Source organism: Alosa pseudoharengus, unplaced genomic scaffold (assembly GCF_046254945.1).
Source record: "Alosa pseudoharengus isolate Yale_2024_CS ecotype anadromous, Long Island Sound unplaced genomic scaffold, YU_APseudo_1.1 YU_APseudo_1.1_scf_4, whole genome shotgun sequence".
NCBI classification, from domain to species: domain Eukaryota; kingdom Metazoa; phylum Chordata; class Actinopteri; order Clupeiformes; family Clupeidae; genus Alosa; species Alosa pseudoharengus.
This window is the reverse complement of record NW_027468774.1, coordinates 37395005-37418430: the sequence shown is the minus strand read 5'-3', so window position 1 is coordinate 37418430 and position 23426 is coordinate 37395005. Positions and strand designations below refer to the sequence as shown.

At 41.4% G+C, this 23426-nt stretch overlaps 2 protein-coding genes across 7 annotated transcripts in view; one reads left to right on the top strand and one right to left on the bottom strand.

Annotated features, from left to right (window-relative positions):
- Window positions 1-20541, top strand: part of ciita (class II, major histocompatibility complex, transactivator) — a 25905-nt gene extending 5364 nt beyond the window's left edge. For 2 of the 5 annotated variants that reach the window (XM_076266157.1, XM_076266156.1), the window contains exons 5-24: window positions 8-76; window positions 314-382; window positions 6528-6605; window positions 6925-6969; window positions 8169-8249; window positions 8374-8520; window positions 8804-8869; window positions 8962-9012; window positions 9172-9285; window positions 10126-10233; window positions 10382-10453; window positions 10795-12502; window positions 12735-12914; window positions 13075-13137; window positions 13294-13374; window positions 13596-13679; window positions 13859-13942; window positions 14212-14295; window positions 14380-14463; window positions 14626-14953. In XM_076266157.1, the coding sequence (XP_076122272.1) occupies window positions 28-76; window positions 314-382; window positions 6528-6605; window positions 6925-6969; window positions 8169-8249; window positions 8374-8520; window positions 8804-8869; window positions 8962-9012; window positions 9172-9285; window positions 10126-10233; window positions 10382-10453; window positions 10795-12502; window positions 12735-12914; window positions 13075-13137; window positions 13294-13374; window positions 13596-13679; window positions 13859-13942; window positions 14212-14295; window positions 14380-14463; window positions 14626-14770 (3393 nt within the window). In that variant the 5' untranslated portion in view covers window positions 8-27 and the 3' untranslated portion in view covers window positions 14771-14953. Of the gene's footprint in view, window positions 1-7; window positions 77-313; window positions 383-6527; window positions 6606-6924; window positions 6970-8168; window positions 8250-8373; window positions 8521-8803; window positions 8870-8961; window positions 9013-9171; window positions 9286-10125; window positions 10234-10381; window positions 10454-10794; window positions 12503-12734; window positions 12915-13074; window positions 13138-13293; window positions 13375-13595; window positions 13680-13858; window positions 13943-14211; window positions 14296-14379; window positions 14464-14625; window positions 14955-20288 lie in introns of those variants that run through there. The other 3 variants (XM_076266155.1, XM_076266154.1, XM_076266153.1) reach the window with 3 other exon arrangements.
- dexi (Dexi homolog (mouse)) lies at window positions 20186-23426 on the bottom strand. Of its 2 annotated transcripts, XM_076266160.1 has the most exons (3): window positions 22378-23426; window positions 22058-22264; window positions 20186-21398 (listed from the first exon to the last, which is right to left on the bottom strand). In XM_076266160.1, the coding sequence occupies exon 1, from the start codon at window positions 22792-22794 to the stop codon at window positions 22525-22527; it is 270 nt and encodes an 89-aa protein (XP_076122275.1). In that variant the 5' UTR covers window positions 22795-23426; the 3' UTR covers window positions 20186-21398; window positions 22058-22264; window positions 22378-22524. The 2 variants fall into 2 exon arrangements, with proteins under 2 accessions (XP_076122275.1, XP_076122274.1); XM_076266159.1 differs by lacking the exon at window positions 20186-21398 and having other exon boundaries at window positions 21746-22264.

Genomic DNA, 23426 nt, shown 5'->3' with positions numbered 1-23426 from the left:
TCTTCAGAAGAGGTGGAGTTGACCTTAATGGAGACAGTCTGTTTCCCTCCAGTCTCGGAAAGCGCAACAGAAAAAGGTAAAAGGAACATAGCATTTCTTTCTTAATGATGTGTTTTTGTCTGCTGTATTACAATATATTGCACTTACCGTGGCTACTTACTGTATAGTTATGGTTATGGTTCCTATAGCAGACACTGCATTGTACAATAATAACAATAAACATTATCCTTAAACATTTACAGTGAAAGTAGCCAGAGAATAAAGTAAGGGAATACAAGTGAAGAGTGACTGTGGTTTCTGCTTCATGGTGTAGGTGAGGCTATGCTTCCACCACTACTAGAGCAGCCAGACTATTTTGGGCACGGCATGGGACCAGAGAAAGGTAAGAATGATGAAGTGCAACCAGAACAGAAATAACTAAACCTTCACCTGCAAAGAGTCAACACAGAAAGCAGACACAGACAGTGCCGCCGCTACCACCACGCTCATCACGCACTGTGCGTAGGGCACCAAGGGACAGAGGGGGCACCAAAATATAGCCAATAAATAGCTTTACTGTAAGCTGATTTTTAATCTCCTTAGAGAATGTTTACAATGGCAATATACACCAACAGCATGCTACATAACAATTATACTTTTCGGGTTCTCTCTCAATCTCCATTAAAATCTAACTTGAAAGTTATGCTACTCCATTAATTGGGAACGCATCTGAGCACACATGAGAGGGAAATCATGAAGGCAACAAAGACGAGGCTGGAGGAGATTGCGCAGTTATCCGGTTCCCTCTAGCCTACTGGCCCGTTATAAACTGTGAGAGGCAGGGCATTTCGACACTTTGGCTGCACTCACTGTGATTTGGAAAATATAATTTGGTCTTTGCCTTTGTGTAATGGGACTGGTGCAGAGGGCGGTGGTTTACAGCTGCCTGAAAAGAGAATTTTTTTGAATCCTATTTTAACTCCTTTATCCATGTTGCCATGTTTACACGCAACATGTTGCGGCACGCCATCAACACAACACAACTGATAACATCATGACACAACTTTCTTGTAAAGGCTGACTGTAAATTATTATGACCGCCGCTAGCGAAGCTAGCGAAGCGGTCATATAGAGATTGTCAAAGTTTTTTTTTTTTTTTTTTTTTTTTTTCCCCGTCATCTACTTCCTGAATTTTTGGTCAACGATACCCGGGACACCGAACCACCGGGGCACATGAAATTTGGTGGGTATGTAGCCCCACTAGACTTTTACAGAAAAATTTTGTTTCGTCCCCGCGGTCCACTCCCCCCCGTGCTGGGCCCCCCGAACTGCAAAAAAAGCAGTTTTTCCTAAATAACTACCTGAACCGTGGCACCGAGGATGAAGAATCTTTTATGGTATGTTGGTCTCAAGGGCCCACATCAATCTGGCCCATAATCACTCATTTGTGATTTGCACCCCCCCGGTAAAAAATGAAAATGCAATATTATTCTGCTTTAATCGCCCCTATCTTCAGTTAAGATGTTCAGAACTGCACCAAATTTTATGTATTCTCTGGGGGTATGCCAAGTTTTGTAGAATTTCATCCATGGAGGGGTCTTAAAAAAAAATAGATTATGTGTACATTTAGTGACTGTACACTCATTGGCCTGTAGATGGCGGTGCACACATATACACATGCACACACACACAGGCACCCACATACTATCGGTATTAGAACGGCCGATACATAATTACAAATTCAGTAGGATTAAAAGAAAGCCAAAATAAATATTCATCATCATCATCATGGCTGCATTTCCAGTATTGGCGATAAGTAGTCGTTTGTCCACTAGATGGCGCATCGTTGCAGTGAGACGTAATTTTGTTGGAAGTTAAACGTGGGTTGGAATAACAATGGACGCTTCCTACAAGGACTATAGTTTACCACAGAGAACGTCTAATAAGGATAGGATGATGTTCACATGAAATGTAATTCCCATTTCTTCTTGAAGCCGAAATAAATCTGAGGATGTTTATCGGACATGCTTGGTTTTTACTGCAGACTGTACGTTAATCTTATAATATCAATAAGGACCTAGGTAATGTTACCATTAGCGTTGGTTGAGTGATGGAGGCCAATTTGATTGATTGCATTTGTAGAAAACTATAAATGCGGTTATACCAAGCAAATTGATAGCAGCACTGTAATTGTATCTTTCGACTGTCATTTGTTGCATGTGCTACAAAAATCATTCTGTGCAATGGAAGATTTACCAACGTTACCGGTCTGATACAGTTTTGCCTATACATGCGTGAGACTGAGACGCCTGTTTATTTTGTTTTAAGTGCGTGCAGGGTGTGAGAGGGGAATCGATGTGCTTTGATTCCAGCTTGGTAGTTGTAGTCTGTGAAATTAAAAAGCACGTGTGTGTGAAGTATCCAAACAATGACACCTTCATTTCATTATGGCTGCTTTAGCAACACACCTTAAGCTACTGTGTAGTGGGTCCCATTTAGAAGTGGCTACTTCATTTGCGCTTTCCTTGACTCATGGAGCTGCGTGAATTTTATTACAACTTTTCGCCACGATATGGCAGTTTAAGTCCGCTTGATACTGTAAGGCGTAAGCCATTGTTTTCCAAAGGAGATTTTATTGGTGTCGCCAGCATAGCCTATTGACAATTTATGTTGTAAATAGGCCTACCTTATAAGCCTACCTGTAGCTTAGGGAAGCTAACAGCTTTCTATTAGGATCTAGTTTGTTAGTTACAGTTTTGTCATAACTCCCTGATGCATTCTTGCATTTAGAATAGCCAGAGCGTGAACAATATCGGGTGCCTATGGACTAGGCTTGGTGAACCCAGCCTGATCTGCCCGCTATTTATTTTTTGATTTCTTAAAAGATTGAGCTTGGTCTGGTGAAAGCCAGACTAGCCATGGACATCAGTTACACAATGCAAGGGAACATGAATCAGCCTATATTTGCAAGAACAATAACGGACAACAGCTCTTCAACTTTGGCCCGTTAAAATGTGTATGAACAGTCTAGCGACGCATTTCATCAAAGCCCATTTGGACATGTCAGTTATTTGCACCACTAGATGTAAAACAGCATTTCGTTTCAGACTACTGTTACTTAATTTGTGCATTAACAATAACGTTTCAGACTACTGTTACTTAATTTGTGCATTGACAATAAAGTATTACATGAACTAAAGATGACTAAAATCTTATGTAGAAGAAGAAACATTCACAAAAAAATTCATCCATCCAAAAATGACCTTTGTTTTTGATAGCTGTTGAAAACGGCATGGAACTGACAGAGATGTTTTTGTTTATTTATAAATAAATAAATAAATAACATTATGCTGATACCTTTTGCTTTCAAATACAATGTAGCCTACAGGTGTAAGTGACCTTTCATCAGTTGCAATGGATGAACTGTGATGAACTGCCCTACTTGTGATTGTTTAGAGATTTTAAAGGTTTTATAACAATGCTACATCTTCTTTGGCTATTCTACAATCTATTCACTTTTTCAGCACCAGTAGGCTACTCTCTGTGCAGCCGCACACACACACTCAGGCATGCCAAACAAGCATACACAAAAGTTTCAAGAGTGGGGGATGGAGTAAAATATGGAGACAAATTGAAGTGTGATTTATTTTCGCGGAACGGATGTACAGGACTGAGCGGCGGTCATATTTTGTACCGCTATGCGGTACATCTAGTTATTATTATTATTATTATTATTATTATTATTATAATAAGTACATTTTTTAGGGGCATTTTGCCTATTTCGATAGAACAGTGAAGAATGGGATTAATGGGATCAGGAAATGACCAGACCCCCGGGTACCTTTAATAAAACTCAAAACTCTTCAAAACATGCTGGAAGGAGGATATCCTCACATTCTTATCACAGTGTTTTTTTCAGGGTTCCCATGGGTCAAGGAATTTCTGGAATATCATGCAATATAAAATAAAGTCTATTCCTGACATGGAAAGTCAGGGAATTTTTAAATCTGCTTTAAAATCTGTGGTCGATGAAGTGATCTCAGTGTACTATTCATTATATAGTAGGTCATGGGAATTCAGGGTTTTTTTGTCTGGGAAAGTCAGGGAACAGTCATGGAATTTTATGTTTCACTTTGATTGGAGAGCCTGGTTTTTGAATGTCTTTTGAATTTGTTTTTGAAAAGTGGTGCATGAAGTGTTCCCATATGGTTCCCACCCTTCCTGCTATTAGTAACATACTTTAATTTTTCAAAGATGGTGGGAATTGGGGCACATGTGGGTGGAGGGTTTTCATGTGTCTCTGTGAAAACAGACAGGGGGCATCCATGGCCTACTGGTTAGCGCTTCGGACTTGTAACTGGAGGGTTGCCGTTTCAAACCCCGACCAGTAGGAATGGCTGAAGTGCCCTTGAGCAAGGCACCCTCACTGCTCCCCGAGCGCCGCTGTTGTTGCAGGCAGCTCACTGCGCCGGGATTAGTGTGTGCTTCACCTCACTGTGTGCTGAGTGTGTTTCACTAATTCACAGATTGGGAAAAATGCAGAGACCAAATTTCCCTCACCCTGGATCCTTCTTTCCATAACTATCAGGAAAAGATGTGAAGGAGGGAGAGAGAGCAGATAACCCTTCTCCTGAAAAAGATTTTCGCTGGTATTTTTTATTGTGGCCTGGAAAACTGCTGGTGTCTGTCCAGTAATAAACTCAAACCCCTGTGTGTATTCACACCAAATTGGCCTATAAGTTCCCAACTCTGCACAGTATCCCATTAACTGCATGACAAGTAGGCTATTTACAATTTTCTATAAAGTTTGTAAACACGTTATCAAAATCAACTTAATGCAGAACTATATGCAGGCACACACCTTTTGTTTGAGCAGGAGAGAATAACAATGCACACAGCAATTACAGAAGCTACTTTTTTTTTTTTTTTTACATCTGTGGTTGCTGGTTATCAGCACACAATGTTAATTCACTAACTCAAGACTTCAAGGCCATCATGGATATAAAAAGTTTTTTGTAAACAACGAAAACAGAAAGGATGGAGTCAAAGCTAGAGGAGTTATTTCAGATGGGAAAGAAGTGTGTGTGTGTGTGTGTGTGTGTGTGGGGGGGGGGGGTCTGTAGATGGGGGTTCTGTAGATGGGTGTGTGTACCATACTATTCATTCCTGTAGCTGCCCCTGCTAACAGGTTTTAAAGAGCCCTCCCTTCCTCTTACAGGCGTTGCCAGAGCTTTAAGTTGACCACAACTGTATTTAGCAAGGGTGTGCTTCCCCCAAAATCACTGCAGCCTAAAGCAAATCTTATGCCTCGCTTAATCGCTTGGGGCTTTTTGAATAGTGTACACAGGTGGTAAGGAGTGCACAGGTCCTGTTCAGGCATGTCTGTGTTGAAATGTTAGTTGATGGCATATGTTACACTTGCCAGCATGGGTCCACCAGAGGAACTTCAATCCACAATGATCTTGTTACTGAGACAAGTAGCTTAACTATACATGTAGTTGCAACAACACTTTAATTCATATGGGGCTCTCCTGGTGCCACCTGGGGCTCTCCTGGTGCCACTCCTGGAGTTATTGCTGATTTCAACAAAGACCATGAGATAGTGAGAGTAAAGAGTGTGCTGTGTTATCCTGTTTCATAAAGGAAGCTTTCTATTTTCATGCGTGTCTGTTCTGCAACCTGACCTGACCACAGTATACATGTGTTGCTGATAACAATCCTTAAAGAGACAGCATGCAGGTTTATAATGGTTTATACTGTAGGTTTATAGTGCATACAGTACCTTTTCAGTACTTATCTAGTTTAGTTAAGATGTTATTTTGGTCCCTAGCAAAAATCTACACTCATTATCATCCACAAATAGACCCAAATCATGGCTGAGCTCCAGACTAGCTTGTTGCATTGGTTGCACTGGTGCCCTTAACTTTTTTTATTTAGGTGCACCAGCACAAAATTTAGGTGCACCAGAACAAAATGTAGTTGCACCCAAATTTTTCATCCTGCCGCCTTTAACGCCAACATTTCTAGTAATTTCTAGCGTTCTCCATATACAGTCTGTGTGTGAGCTGTTGTCAGACCATGGACCGGTAATGATGGTATTGATTTGATTTGGGGGTCCCCACTACCTTGATGCCATCACTAATATTGAAAATTGTGTGATCATTCACATCAGCACTAGAAGCTTGTTTTGCGCTCAATGACCTGAAAAACGTATCTTATTGCAAGACAACACTCATTCTAGTATCTATAGGTATTGTGACGTTTCTACTGTCAGGGTATTGCAATAATTTTTATTGTATCGGTGCACAGTGCAACACTAGTTAAAGGTGAACACACTTAGTTTGTGGAGAGACAGCAGATGCGAGGAAAGTCTAGAGCGCTCACCATTATTTAGCCGCATTTGCGGTCAAATTGATCACACTCTAGAGCCCTGTCAGATTGTTGTTACACTGGAATTTCCTTTTAAGTACTCATTTGACTAACTTTGCACTGAATGATAGCTGAACATGCACACTGACCAATCTGCACTACCTCTGTTCCCGCTGCAGTGCATGCGACATGTCCATTTCCTGCATTACCGGTCAGCAGAGACTCTGATCAGGCCCCGGATACGCAGAAGAGTGCAGGTATTTCAAAAGCCCTATATGCAAGAATGCAATGCACAGAATGCATGCTCCTTTGAGTGTGAATGCAGGGTGTTGGAATCAGGACTTTCTGTTCCTTGTTTCTTACTGTCGCTTTTAACGCTATTGCATTGTAATTGTCCCTAGCTAGGGCTATGGAAATTGTGAAATGGTGTTAGATATGTGATAGTCACATAGACAATAATGGTGGATTTCATGCAAATTTGAGAAGACTAGTTGGAGAAACTGGAGAAATGCACCTTTCTAGAAATATCCTTAAAAAAGATGTTTTGAAATGCTGTATGTTTTTTCATCTTTGAAGGCAACAAAAGGTCAAGATGTCGTAAATCCCAATCCAAAGAACCAGGTAATGTACTAGTGCTCTTCAAGATATGCCAGTGGTATTACATTACATGCAATACAATTGAATACAGTGCCTTATTGGTCGCATTACTCCTAGTTTAGAGCATTTACTCTTGGGCGAAGTTAAAAACACATTAAAAATCACCACAGGAATTCAGGGAAAAAAAGTCAGTACACCTTTCATTACTGAGATTTAAATCTTTATTTTTTTTTATTAGTTTGTATTTGATTATAAACTCAGTCTACCTTGGCTTGGAGGATGCCAGTATTACACAAATTTGTGGAGATGTGTTCTGAGAGATATGTTTTTCATCACATGACCCACAGTTGAATTCAAATCAGGCAATATACTTGGCCAGGCCATAGTTTTCACTTTAGAAAGTGATTTTGGCAGTATGCCTTGGAATCGATATCATTCTGGAATATTCCTCTTCCGTCAAGCTTCTGAAGACTGGAGGTCCTCTTGTCAGCCAATATTTTGGTATATCTAGGCATTCATGGTGCAATCTATAAATATTATCTTCCCAAAACATTTTTATATCGCGCAGCTTTATATAATCATGCTATCACCTCCACGCATCACTGTCAGGATTCTCAAGTCCTGGTCAGGTGCACGGCAAACATGGTAGATCACATCTGAGCAAATGTATCATGGTGTTATGTGCTCCCATCCATAATAGTGGAGCAATGCCAACCATAATATTTACCATTTTAAAAATCATTCACATGAAAATCATCTACATAGTCTGAATTGACTCAAGGTTTTTGAAAGTGTCTGCTCAAACATAGCTCTTATGTAATCAAAAATGATTCATTGTCTAACTGATTGTGTGGGGGCATCGACAGGTGAAGCCATGAGGCAAACACAGGCAGATATATACACCCCATAGGTTCAAAAACTGTTCAATTTCCAGTGTTCAGACCATCAAACTAATTTGAACTCATAAGTGTACTCAATTCTGTTTTCAGTGATCGCATGCTTTCTAACTTGTGAGATAGCGATCAAGGTGTACTCACTTTAGTTGCCCTTAAGTTTATACTCTGAAGCCTATTTTACCAATATAGTCTTTTTAAAGTATTTATTTTTGAGGCTTTGTATGAGGAAATACTCTACAATGCAGTTGTTTTGAAGTGATACAATTTTGAATCATAAAACACTATATCAGTAGCTGTGGTGCTGATGGATTTGGTCTGACCTTTCAGATGGTGCCTTCCCACCAAAAAGGCCCAAGAGAACCAAACCCACACAAAAGGTCAAAGAAATCCCATCAGATAATTTGGGAGGTGAGACTGAGATTTAAACTATGATCACACCTTTACCAACACTTGACAGTGTGGTTAATAATGAGCTGTGGTGTTAAAACAAGATATAAAACACATATTACATATTACCCTCTTGTCAATGTAGATACTCCTGAGACCTTTCAGTCAGTCAGACGAGTGGTCACCTTGTCCAGCCCTCAACAGTTTGTTCCGATCAGTCCGACTGCTGCCATAGTTCCCTTCGCCAACATTGCTAACTTTAACACGGCCACTCTGCTTCCCTCTACTGGCGGTAAGTGTCAAAAGCGTCCCTTTTCCTTTTGCATTCTTTGGAATGAGGATGTCGTACATGTAAACATCCACAGGGGAGTAATTTCTCAAAATAGATAGAACTAGGAGGAAACCAAAGAAACAGTATCCACATAGGAGTAATTTCTCAAAGCCTTTCAATAGAAATAGGAAGAAGGGAACAAAAGAAAATGGACACTAGTGGAGACCAAAAGTTGAATAAATGGTTGATATCCTTTCTGTAATACCTAGCCATCTCATAAGTCATCTCATCTCATCATTTCCAGGTGCTCCAACATTTCAGATCATCCAGACCCATTCACTAAGCCCTACCAGCCCTACTTACATTTTGGGTGAGTGTGGAAATAGTACTGATATTCTGTTGCTGAACCACCCATCACCATACACACTGTCACCTGACCCAGCACATCTCTTACTCCCACAGTACCCACAACCCCGCAGAAGCAGATGCACCAGATTGTTCCCCTCTCACCCAGTAAGAAAATTTTTGTTCCCCTCCAATTTGTGACATACAATCGACAACAACCGAATAGCAACTGTGCTGCTGGTCTTTCCAAACTTGAGGACACAAATAGAAAACTCGAAAGGTAGAATGTTTGTACTGTACATCTGAACTGTGTCTGTGTCTTTTCAGTAAGTGGTACGGTGGCCCCAGAGCTCCTGTTGGTCAGCCCAGGGGGCTCGTTATCAGACAGCGTTAACAGAAGCACACCTCCAGAGCCCATTACACTATCATCTCCCACTACAGGTGAAAATTCAACTTTAGTGTCCGTGACATTTCATGCTGTTTCATTGCATCCAGGTGAAATGTTGACAATATGTTCATTATTGTGTGCTAATGGAGTGACAATTCAGCTTTTTCATTGTATTTCTCTGTGAGTGTGTAAATGCAAATAGTCTCTAGCTCATGTGACAAGCAAGTTTTAGTTTGACACTGGTTAGCAAAAACACTGACTAGCTGTCTTGTGATTTGCAAAAATGTACAGTCACGGACAAAAGTATCGGCACCTCTTTAGAAGTATTGGGTTCGCCTATTTTGCTTCCTTTGGCACTGATAATCAGCTGCATATAAAGGGGTACAGTAGGTAGAATTATTAAAATATTTGGAAATCCTTGGAGAAAACATCATACTGTCCATTGAAATTAATAGAAGAAATGTACTGTGAGTAAACCTGAATCTATTGTCCATTAGAAATGGACTGATATTTCTCAGGAATGCTACCACAGCTGACGTCTGACTACCCATAACCTTAGCACTGGATTTTAACAATGAAAAGTGTGCTTTTACCAGTGCAAAGGACACTTTTTGTGAAGGGTGCCAAGACTTTTGACTGTGTCAGTTTAACAGTATTCACTTCCCGCAGCATTTTGGTGATATTTTGTGTTGAATTTGGGGAAAGCAATTGTTGCTTCAGTTGTGTTGAGCTGTTGAAATGGTCCTGGTTTGTTTGTTTTCTCAAAAAAAGTCAAAAAGTGTGTATTTTGCTTAAAAAACATTTCTAAAGGGGTGCCAATACTTTTGTCAGTGACTGTAGCGACAGGCAGAAATGTGGATTGTGTTTCATTTAAACTGTCTGTCTCCATTTAGCCATTGGTTCATTGGCTACCCCTGAGCGAGGGGTGGCCAGTCCTGGAAGTTCATTATCAGACAGAACCACACCTGGAGAAACTGTCACCATCTCCTCTCCTACTACAGGTGAACCCCTAGCTTTATATTGACCAACATGCTAGTGTTACAGCAATAAAAGTCTGTAAATAATATTGGCAGCGGCAAAGCTTTTCAGAGATCAAAGCGTGATAAAGTTTATAATTTAATACTAGCTCTATTGGACTCATTCTTACAGAAACTAACTCTCGTGAATCAGCTGATGTTGTTGCCGCAAATCCCCAACTTGAGCATGTGGAAGAGGAACCCTGTAAGCCTTTTACCTGTTTTACCTTTCCATGTGTATTCATATTCAGTAGAGCTAACATTGAAATTGACTGTTAAGCCCTTATTAGAATGAGGGGCAAAGTGCAAAATCGTCAGTCTCTACAGCTAATTTAATCAAGGCAAAGTCAATATGCTAATTTAACAAACCTTTAGCACAAACATTGATGAGTCAATACTCAATTCTCCCACATGCCACACGATAGCTATAACTCATGGAATAGAACTTTAATTTTTGCTTTGCTTTGCACTTTGATTTTTGCTTTGCCCACCATTTAGATTAGGACTCTTTGTGTAATTGTATGTTATGTATGCCGTATGTTTTAGGTTATGTTGGGAGGTACTTGCAGCATGTGAAGTCATGCATGAGAGAGTCCTGTGGTGAGTTGGAGAAGGACAGGAGCATGGAGTCCCACTACGTCAACGTCCATCTACTCCAGAGGAAGGTGCTGGTCAAGTCTGGGAAGCACGCCAACAAGTGTCTGGAGAAAGAGATGGTCATCCTCAGCGATGCGGAGCGGAAGAAGGCTACGCTGACCAGAAAACAGGTGTTTGCCGATGGCCAGCTGAGGCAGAAGCAGGTGATCGCCCTCCTGGGCAAGCCCGGGGCGGGCAAGAGCGCGTTCATTAAGCGGCTCTGCCTCGACTGGGCCAAGGGCGAACTGCCGCGCTTTCGCTACGTCTTCTCGCTCAACTGCAAGACCTTGAACCTCACGCGGTCCAACTACAGTCTGAAGAGGCTGCTCTTTGACCTCCCCACCTCTCTGCAATGCGAGGACCCCGAGGCCGTGTTCAAACACATGATCTCCGCTCCCAAAGAGGTTCTCATTATTTTCGACAGCTTCGAGGACTTCAAGGACCACGAGGGGCTCCTGCACTCCCCTGCCACATGCACGGAGGCAGGCGGCTACAGCATCAAGCAGCTGTTTTCAGGCCTCTTCCTGAAACGCCTGCTGAAAGGATGCACGCTCCTGATCGCTGCCAGACCATGTGGCGGCCTAATGCCCCTGCTGCGCAAAGTGGACAGCATTTTGGAGCTCTGTGGCTTCTCTCCCGTGGAGATTGACCTGTATACCTCACTCTATTTCATGGACGATGCACCGCATGGTGCCAGCGCCCTGACCAAAATGAAGCTCCAAAAGTACATTTATAGCCTGTGCTCCAATCCCCTGCTGTGCCGGTACACGTGCTTCCTACTTGACCATTTGAACAACAACAAGCGCTTCACCTTGCCCTCAACTCTCACAGGCCTGGCGCTGAGAGTGTTCTCCCTGTGCCTTAAACAGACCTCCCAAGCGCAGGGCAAGGAGACCCCAGACATTTCCCAGCTGTGTGCACTGGCATGGGAGTCCCTCAGTGCGCACAGCTCTCTTGTGGCGGATGAGCAGCTGGAATCCACAGAACTTAGGGACTATGGGCTTGCCAGCGAAATGCTCACCTCTCACACTGTGGGCAATGCAGACGGAGCGGGTGAGATGACCGGTCACTCTTTCTCTCATGCCCTCATCCAAAACCTCCTGGCCTCCCTGCACCTGGTCCTGTCGGAGAGCGTGAGTGACAAGGCGCTGGTCAACCAGACCATGAGTACCAGCCGGAGAAGGAGGCTGCAGTGTGAGTGGCTGGGCATGATGCAGCAGTTCACCGCGGGCCTCCTGTTCCAGAAAAGCAAGCTCCCCGAGTGTGGCATCGCACACTCCACCACCACCTCTGGCAGAAGTGCCAAGAAAAAGGCAGTGGAGGCCCACTTGGACTCCCTCAAGTCCGGGGAGATGACTCCAGCAAGGCTCCTGGAGCTATGCCACTGCGTGTACGAAACGGGCAGCAAGAAGCTCGCGAAGCAGCTGGTGAAGAACCTCCCCGACACGGTGAGTCTCTGCGGAGCTCAGCTGACCCCACCGGACGTCTATGTGCTTTGGTATCTCCTGCAGGACACCAAGGCCCTGAAAAGGCAGTTCTGCATCGATCTGCAGGACACAGGCATCACTCTCAGTGGTCTGAAAGAGCTTGTTGGACTGAACTGCATCACATCCTACAGGTAAGGCCTGAGAATAAGGACCATATATAAGGCCGTTATTAGTTATAAATAACAATAAAACAGCAATATCCTTTTAGGATTACTGAACAATGTTGCTTATATATAAAGATATACACAAGTTTTTTTTTTCAGTTCAGTATCTTAATACACAGCAAAAAATAAAATTAGTAAGAATGTACGTATCCCTGTATGATGTGACAATACTTTATGTATCAATATCCTTTGATGGCAGGGCACCCTTGGCGGATACCATTGCCATGTGGGAAGAGAGACAGCAGAGTGGGGAGTTGGATCTACTGAGGGGAGCCATGAACAAGCTCACCCTTCACCCCTTCAAGGCGACACAGGAAGATCACATCTGCAATCTGACAGTGCTCATTCGCATCCACCGTGAGAGGAATTTGCCCTGCAGGTGCCCAATAAAGATACAAGAGCACTTTAACACTTTTCAACCACTTCCTTAGTTCAGCAAGGGCAACAACACTGTGGGCTTGATATCCTGTCGCTGAGTAATATTTTAAGATTTGCTAACAGCAGTTGTCGCTGTCTCTGGTTACTTTCATTTCTTTCAGAGATTCTGCATTACTGGAACATGATATACCAGCTATTAGACAACTCGAGGAGCTTGATTTTGAGTAAGTGGGATGTAGTTGGTTTTAAAGAGGAAAAAGCCTTTTGAAAACAAAATACAGAACAACAAAAATACATAACAAAATACAGAAGTCTCATTAGTACTACAGCTTCCTTCACTGCTACTTTACCCCTTGTTTATGTGACCTTGACTTTTCCAGGTTGGGTCCCAATATTGGCCCTGTGATCTTCCCAAAGCTCGCTCAGATCTTACCCACTCTGGGAAGCCTGGTGCATTTAGAGTGAGTTGTTTTTAATGACAGCCTACTCGTACACTGTAGGCATTGTATCAATCGCCACATGTGCTTTTTATGAGATTATACTGCCCTACTGTATGTTTATTGGCAAAACACTCCTAGTTTGATTACATGGGAGGATATAAACCTCACAGCATGGCTGTGTAAAACTCTCCTACATGATAGTACCATTGGTTATTATTTATAGATATCTCCTGTTGTTTTAGCCTTGAGAAAAACAAGATCGGTGATTCGGGAGCGGAGCTGCTTGCTGATGTGTTGAATTCTTTATTGTCACTGAAAAAGCTGAAGTAAGCCCATTTTGACTCAATTGCTTTTGAAAGATCACAAAAATGTTACATAACTAGCATCTCATTGCCCTCAATTAAATAATTTTAGATTGCATGCTTCACATTTGATATTAATGTGTAATTTTTCTTCTCATTAGTGGATTACAGTATGTGAATGAGCATTTTTTATCCTCTATTAGTCTGTCTCAGAACTCAATTGGAGATAAGGGACTGGAGAAACTTGCGCCAGCTCTTGCTGCCATGCCTTCCCTTCAAGGTCTCAGGTATAGCCGACTTTTGACTCTTTGAAAGTGAAGATTTCAGTCATATACACAGCAGATATGCAAACTATTTGGCAACTCGATGAAAGTTCTGCTGAAATGTTGCCCTTGATTGCTCTCTAGCAGGGCACTTGGCAAACTTCAGCCTTTGCCAAAAGTGATTATGTCAGACTATGCTTTATTGTTTTACAATCTCTGGCAAAATCTGGTGACTATAAATGTTTACTGTTCAGTTAATATAAAAGCCTATCTCTCATTCTCTTTGTTAATAGCTTGTACAATAACCTGATTGCTGAAAGTGGCGCAGAGAGACTTGCTTTGGTCCTTCCAGAGATGCGGGCCCTGATAGACCTTGAGTAAGTATACGCTGTTGTACAGTTGAGATTATGTCATATGGTCAGATATCTCCAGGAATTAACGTCTGTTGTGTTGATATCCAGTGTTGGCTTCAACAACTTCACTGATGTTGGAGCGCAGAAGCTGAGCGACAGCCTGAAATATTGCCCTTGGATGAAGTCTCTTGGGTATGACGTTTAATTCTCATCAAAGCCTTTTGCACAGTATGACGCCATGTTGCATTTTACATGTACTTTACTGCACAGGTTTAGCCTGGTTAGCAGCAGACCTTATCTCGGTTTAAATTGAGATTGGGTCTAGACAAGATTCATTCACCTCCCATTTCCAAGGCGTGTAACCAACAGACGCCGGTCAAAATGCCTCTGGACACAATCGGATAGACCTAAAACCAATCAGAGCAATGAAAGAGATGACATGTACAGAGCAACAGAAAAAAACATCTCAACAAACAAAACATCTCAAGATTTTTCTTAAATCTTTTAGAAGTTACCTACCAATCCTGCACCTCGACAGATAAGTGGTGATCTTTGACTTTATTACCACATATATACTGAAAAAATACACCACACAACACATTTGTTTTCACTCCCTTTTTTCATGAGTCAAAGTAAAATATGTAAGACTTCTCCTATGCACGCAAAAATTTTTTGCTAACATGGTTTTTACAAACATATTTTTCAAAACAATCTGTATTAGGGAGCGCTTCACCTGCACATTCAGTTCACAGACACAACCGCTCTGGTGGATATGCCTGCCAGCTATGGAATCAAAACAACACCATAACGATTGTGTGCCCATGAAAAGATATTCACATTACATGTGTAATAGAGTTTTGTCTTCGAGGATATGATTTGCACAAGTGAACCGTTTTGTAGCTGTGGAATTAATTTGTCTGTGTGCAAAAAAAATGCGTACCTGCAGAAATATTTTGTGCACTTGTGAAAAACATTTGTCCACTATATATACAGTCTACGTCCTGCGTCACATCTCTCGGCCAGGGTCAGGCACAGAGCAAGCGAACTTGGGTCTTAAATCTAACAAGTTATGCCTTTTACAATAAACTTTTTGATGGAAAAGTGGTGTTTAATTTCCATAATCTTTGTTTAGTGAACGATAAACAAACTCAAAGATCGTAATTCTTGATTTCTTATTCTTGTTTCTTCTTGCTTATAAACTGACGGTTTTATGTGTTCACTAAACAAAGATTATGGAAATTAAAGACCGTGCCAAAATCCGCTGATTGGCTCTTCAGAAACGAAGACAAAACACTGCCAAAATTTGTGTCTGTAAAAAAGTTTTGTAGCTTTGTAGATCCAGTTTGCACACGAAAGATACAAGTAGATGTCGTACTTCTCCCATGCCTGTAGCTATAAAGCTGTTCCACACACATTCAAACTAAATCCCTGTGGACAAATGTTTTTCACGAGTACACAAAATATTTCTGCAGGTACGCATTGTTTTTCACACAGACAAATTAATTCCACAGCTACAAAACGGCTCTACACTTGTGCGAATCATATCCTCGAAGACAATGTCAATGTGAATATCTTTTCACCGGCACACAATCTTTATGGCGTTGTTTTGATACCATAGCCAGCACGATTCCTTAAAACTTCCTCAAAAAAAGCTTTTAAGAGATTTGTGAACAAAATTTCAGAGAAAATATAGCTGCAAGCAGCAATGTGGGGGCCTAGCAGTGCGCTATAGCAGGAATGGCGTTGCCATGGCATGAGCAAGCACTCACAGCAAGTTTGATGGCAATTGGATAAATAATGGCTCAGAAATAAGCTCATTTACTTTGTTACAGCGCCCCTAGAGGCCAAATTACACCAATGTCCTTGTGCATTCTCACAATCAGCTACCATGTCCCTGGACTTCATACACCAAAGAGTTGCTGAGATGTGAGCTCACTTTCTTTATTACAGCACCCCTAGAGGCCAAATGAGACCACTTTCCTTGCATGTCCTCACAATCAGCCAGTGGCGTCATGCCCATTGAAATTAAGGGGGCATGTGCCCCCTCGGATTTTTCCTCCCTGATATATTTTTTTTTCATAACTTTGTTCCTATTATGCTCCATAATAAGCCAGAGCCTGTAACGACTCAAATGTATCTTTCTGGATGTGTAATAAATGGTAGGCTACCAAAATAGTTGAAGACCGATCAGCAGCCCTTTTCCTAATAGGCAACTCACACACGCACATTGAGCTCGCAATGTTTTGCGTTTGTTGAACTGTTACAGTTAACTTTAGGCTACAGTTTGAACAGTTAAACTGTTACAGTTACAGTTTTTGGTTACAATCAATGGTGTTGAAGTGGTAAGTAGGCTAAGCAATGAAAGAAATAGTAGAATTATTTGTGGTTGACCTGGACATTTTGACTTGGTGCTAAAAAGTTAGAACTATGGATTTGATGTTGGCCGCGAATTCCGAAGCTACGTTAACGTTAGCCTACGTTGTGTCAGTGTAGCGTAGGCTACTCTTGTACTCTTGTCTACAAATGAGGTACCTATTGCTTGCCATAATGGTAATGAGAAATATATTAGGCCTAGTAAAATATTCAAATATTTAGTGTTAACCTTAGGCTACTCAGCACTGAAACCTGTCAAACTTCTTTCAAAGTCCTTGATCACATGAATTAAGATTAAAATATTTTTATTTCTGAGCACTACAAAGTCAGACCTCAGACCTCAGCCCCCCCCCCAGAAAAAAAATCCTGATTGTGCCCCAAGAATTTTGGCTTGCATGACGCCCCTGCAAACAGCTACTTTGTCCGTGTATTAAGTTTGGACTTCATACATCAAAGCGTTGCTGAGATACAAGCTCACTTCCTGTATTGCAGCGCCCCCTATAGAGGCCAAATGATGCCAATTTCCTATTGCGTCATCACAATCAGGTACCAAGTCTCTATACCAAGTTTGGACTTCGTACATCAAAGCGTTGCTGAGATACGAGTTCACTTCATCTATTGCTGCGCCCCCTATAGAGGCCAAATGATGCCAATTTCATAGTGCGTCCTCACAATCATGTACCAAGTCCTTATACCAAGTTTGAAGTTTGTACATCAAAGGATTGCTGAGATATGAGCTCACTTCCTGTATTGCAGCACCCCCTATAGAGGCCAAATAATTCCAATTTCCTAGTGTGTCATCACAATCAGTTAACAAGTCCCCTTGCCAAGTTTGGACTTCATATATCAAAGCCTTGCTGAGATAAGAGCTCACTTCCTGTTTGGCGGCTTCATCGCCATATTTGATTGGCTGTCACGGGCAAATAAACGTAAAATTTAAAAATCTGACAAGTATCGTTTGTGCGGCTTCGTCTGAAGATCATCTCCGCCAAGTTCCGTGAAAATCAGATGAAATTTGTAACCGCTGAAACTTTTCGTAGAGTTTGGACTAAATCCAATATGGCGGAGGTCCAATATGGCGAAAAGTGATGGAATAGGGGTCGATGAACTCGGGATGGTCCAAGGATTCAGACGCTACCTCAATTGTGAAAATCAGACAAAAGAGTCAAAGATCACACGCATGAACACATGTTCAACGTTGAACTGGTGGTGGCGCTACAGTGTTCAATGTATATACAGAAAAATTGCTGTGAGTGATTGGGACAGTGTCCTGACTAATGGTATTGAGTTTTGTTATGTTAACTCAAAGCGTCACAGAGATGTTAGTCCACTTCCTGTTTGGCGGCTTCATCGCCATATTTGATTGGCTGCCACGGGCAAACAAAAATTAAATTGAAAAATCTGACAAGTATCGTTTGTGCGGCTCGGGCAGAAGATCATCTCCGCCAAGTTCCGTGAAAATCGGATGAAATTTGTGACCGCTGAAACTTTTCGTAGAGTTTGGACTAAATCCAATATGGCGGAGGTCCAATATGGCGGAAAGTGACGTAATTGGGGTCATTGAACTTAGGTCGGTCCAGGGATTCCAACGGTGCCTGATATGTGACCCTGCAAGGTGAAACCAGTCGTCTTGCGCACAGTGCTATTTTGAGAAAATCCACGATAAACAAACGTACAGGGTTAAAATATCGAATTTCACGTTTTCGCATAATTCGACAGTATACAGTCTACACTTTCATATTGTAAACAAATTTCACGGATAAACATACAATTTGACTGTTAAACCCTGACTTTATTTAGGTGAAGATTAAACACATTAGCAGTCATTCCATTTGTCCATGCCGCTATAAGGTTTTACGGTACAGCTAAAATGTACCCATTAGGCTACTCGTTACTCAATGTGTAAGCTCTCTATCGTTCTTGGCAGATGTAACCGAATATGACTGTGAAAGACTTGCCTTTCAGGGCATGAACGGTCAAAAACACGAACCTTTACAAATATCCTGGCGTCATTTTACGGACCAGGAGAAGTATTCCATTGACGTAGCACATTTTAAAAGTGGGCCTATAGCCTACACAATCTGTGTACACAGAACCAGACGGGCTCTGACAGAACTTCTTCTCCTCTTACTTCCCCCGAAATACATTAATTATATTCTATAGTGACACCTTATGACCGTCCCAGGTATTAACTAGGGGGCAGAAAAAGACACTCACTCGGTTGATTAAACTGGACAGTCAGTCATCCGCTTCAAAGTCACGCTACCGTAAGGCTAATAATAGCGGTGTCCTCACACTATCGCACGTGACAATTTACTTAAAAAGGTGATTTTCTCCTCTTCTGGCGTATCGTGACAGGACAACCATACCATGCCAACTTTGGATGTGGTTATCTTAGCGATACTTTTTGCAATACCCTCGATATACATAATTTGGAAAGCCTAGTCAATGACCGATCATGTGAGCACATTAACTTAATTTTGTACATTTTACCAAAACGACTGGTTTCGCCTTGCAGGGTCACATATGTGAAAATTGGACACACCGTTCAATGGTCACATGCGTGAATGCAATCCAGGTTCGACCCATTGGTGGCGCTAGAGTGTTAGGCATAGAGTTCTGTAAATTGGTGAAAGTGATCATGGGATGGTCCTGAATCAGTGCAACGAATTTCATAAGTTTAGACCCAGCCGTTCAATTTTCGGCCAAAATGTGACCCGTTGGTGGCGCTAGACGGCTGCATTTAGAGGTTCGTAAATGAATGTGAGTGTCAGTGGAGTGTCCCGAAACTTTCTGCCAAAAAATCTGCATTTTTTAGCCAGGCGTTCTATGGGCTGCCATAGACTCCAATGGCTGAAGTATAATAATAATAATAATAGGAAATGTATATACAAGAAATATCACATCTTTTTCTTACATTTTAACATTTTGAATTTATGTTCAGTATACTTTGTCGTGTAAATGCTAATGCATAGTTAGTAATGACATAAAAAGTAAAAAGTGAAGTAAAGTAAAATATGAACACAAGTGGTCAGCTGTGTGCCTTGGAGATTAGACACAGGTGTAAAGGGCAATGTTGCTTTGTGTGCCCATTAGCAAAGTCCTTTTAGGCAAGTCCCTTCACTTGGCGGCCATATTGCAACGCTTTTTGGGCACTTATCGGGCATCTATTTCAGCAGAAATGCGCGTGCGCAAAGTTTCACGACACCAAGCTTTCTCCAGGGGCGAGAGCACATGATTGGCACGATGTCTTCACAACACACCACATGATTGGCTTAATGTATTCACATGCCGACGTTTGGCCACGGAAGGGGTGGGATATGGGTAGACAACGCCATGGTGTAACAAACTAACCCCATGCATTTCTATGGAGGATTTTTTGAGTGCTGTGTCTCTTCATTAGAAAGTCTCTGCCATTAGTGATCTACGCATTAGGAATACACGCATTTTAAAACCAAGTGTAAACAGGGTCAACATTAACATTGCAAGGAAATATGGTATTTCTCAACATACACACACACACACACACACACACATGAAATATGTCCCACACTGCTCAAATGATGATTTATTGCTTAACCGCATTGGATGATATTTTGTTGCACATTGTTGCAAAAATAAACAGCACTATTTTTCTTTCAAAGGATGTGGAACCATTACATACCATATGGTATACTCCAGCATCTGCATCAACAGGACAAGAGGATAAGGATTCAGCATTCCTAGATGATAATGAGAGGAAAGAAGTCCCTCCACGCTGCTAACCCACCATGCACACTACAGTGCTTAAACCCGACGTCTGTAACAGACGTGCTCTGTCTGCACTAAGCCTTTTAAGGTCTCTTTTTTTACACACTCTTCTACGACTTTTTATAATAAAACAATTATTACATCTGTTTTCTGCAGTCAGTCTTACTCTCATATCAGTATGATTTCTTTCTGGTAATAGTAACACTAGGCTACATGGTGGCTGCACGTTAATGAAGCACCCCCGTGCTGGTCAGTTCAGTTGCTGGAAATTAATTATACTGGAGAAAGCAGTTCACATAATCCTCTGTGCAAAAATTGACATTTCTGTTGATAAAGCAGAACACTGTCCATATGACATTTTCTGATATCTTAATATTTTAGAGTAGCGGTCATCAGCAACCATATTAGGCCAATAGCATGGGGGGAATGAATATTTCTACTGCTGAGATATTATACAAATGGGATGAGTCATGTTAGAATAATTTTTTACTTATTTTTTGTACAAAGTACAAAATGGAGCAAACTGTAGCTACATTCTCCCTCATTTTTTTTAACTGTCTGATAAATGAATGTGTTCCCAAACCTATGAGAATTTCCAAGTCCGTATTATGCCTCTATGGTGCAGAGCTGTAAAACACATACCAGCTATGCTGACAGGTCATTCCTTCTTGTACATACCAGCAAAGTACTTGCACAGAGCATTACAGGTACAGCTCCTTAACATGGTATGGCAATCACACACTCATAGAACAACAGTAGACTTCTTCATACTATGATCATGAAGACATGGTATCTAAAATAACCATAATAAGAATTCTAAAATAAATGCATCTTCCTCTCAATTCCTGCCATGTTTGTTATACATTTGTGTGCAACAGATGAAAAAGCAAAATATAGCACTTTTGGGTGCTCATCAATTCCATTTTACTCGAAACATAACTAAACAAAAACCTTTGAAGCAATTCAGAAGTGAGACAACTGCACACTTACTGTCTTGTGAAAATCTAGATCAAAGAAGAGAAGAAACACAAAAAGTAGGACTATTCAGGAACAAAAGATGCATGCATTGATTGTCATAATCATAATCATAATCAACACACTACCCTTTCAAAATATCAGCCTAACTGACCACATAATAATAATAATAATAATAATAATAATAATAATAATAAATATATATGTTAAATATGATGTATTAATCATCCTGTAGAAAAAGGTGCAGTATCATTCTGAGGGAGTCAAAAAAGGAAAACTTTGAACATGTGATAAACATGTTTGTTTCCTTCTCATAAAAACATAAACAAAATCTTTCTTTTTTTTTTTTAACTTGCCTATGTTTAGGACCAAAGGGCATCAACAGAGGCCCAGTTTCTGGTTGGGTAATTTGTTACTGGCAGTTAATTACTTATTGTTCAAATGTTGTCCATCTATTGTGCCTTAGTAACAGAACTGTACACGTTTTAAAATATGTGAATGATGACAGTATAACACCCCTACTCCAGATACATAGCTTATCATCCTTAGTGTTTATTGCTTTTTTTAGCTAAACATGCAGGTTAGAAATGGCAGGTAGAGATTTGTATCTGAAATGCAACTGCAGGATTGAGTGCTGAGATGCAAACAGAGATGGGCTTAATCTTGCGCAAGGAGGTCAAGCCTCTACCTTCTTCTTGGAGTGCTGGAAACAAGAGGCAGGTCAAGCTTTTCTGTGACCTGTGCTCGGTAAAGAGGAGGGCTGTATTGGTGTCTCTGCATACATATTTTGGTCCAGTCATGTTGTTCAGACAGCACCTTTTCCACCCATGGGGAGACTGACTTTCATCTGAATCAAGGGGTCCAACAGTTCTTGAACGTCTTGAATCAGGACATACTGCCCAAGACAAACACAACATACTAAGTACACAGCATCCAACAAGGACAACAACTTAAATGTTGAACAAAGAGGAGTCGGGATGTTTTCCTACTAAGACGCAGTCAACTCACGTGTTTAATGAAGAGGGCCTTTTTGCATGAAAAGGTTCTGGCGTTTTCAATGGCACTGCACACGCATCAAAAAAGGTGTGCCATAACGTCCAGCCCTCTCTACTGAAGCAGAGCATCATTGGCGAGTTTGTATACCTTATAACACGCTCACTCAAGGTACCCTTCGAAAACATCCAGCTCTGTATCCGTGTCATAGGGAACAGACCCCGGGTCAGATAGCACGCCCAAATCCACCAGTGCCTGGTCCATGTCCTCTGGCAGAAATACTATCCCGACATTAAGGACTATGTACTCCATTAGAAAGGCATAGTACAAGATCAAAACGTTAACAAAAAACAGGCCCAGATAAAACATATAGGGAAGCTCGTTAATCAGCGATTCAATTGAATCTAGCTGAGAATAACTTGAGTATGTCATAGAATCCCGAGCGCAAAAATGTGGCAATGTCTAGTGATTGAGCAAGGCAGTCTTGGAAACTCGACATTAATAAGGCCTTTTGTCAGAGCAAAGTCTTTTCTGTAGTCCTATGTGGCAAATGACGGTGTGACGCCGAGTTCATTTCGGGCATGCATGGCTGCAGTGAGTCACCAAACCCGCTAATGTTTAGTTTGCTAGCTAGCCTGCCTCAACAGCATATCTGTCAGAACTTGCCAGTGTGTCTCTTAAAAATACCAGAAGCTAAAATAAATGTTACAAAATAATACTTTGTAAACAGACCACGTGTGCTGCATTAATCAAACGCAATGCATGCATGCATAATTCCAACGTTACATGTGAAGGCTGTCATGACAGAACCTGCGGAATTTGCACCACGCTCAGTAGCAAGCAGGCTAGCTAACTAGCTGGGAATTTAGAAACATTTGCTAAACGCACAAAATCGTCTCGTAGCAGGACAACACCAACTGTTCTTAGTATCAATCCACAACTACGGTATTCCAAACCAGGTTGATCCGGCGTGACGAGAGAAAAACATCATGAAGGAAGACAAAAATAGCTAAAAACTTTCTCAGTCCCCTTCAACAATACTGCGTTTAATGAGTGGTAGTCGT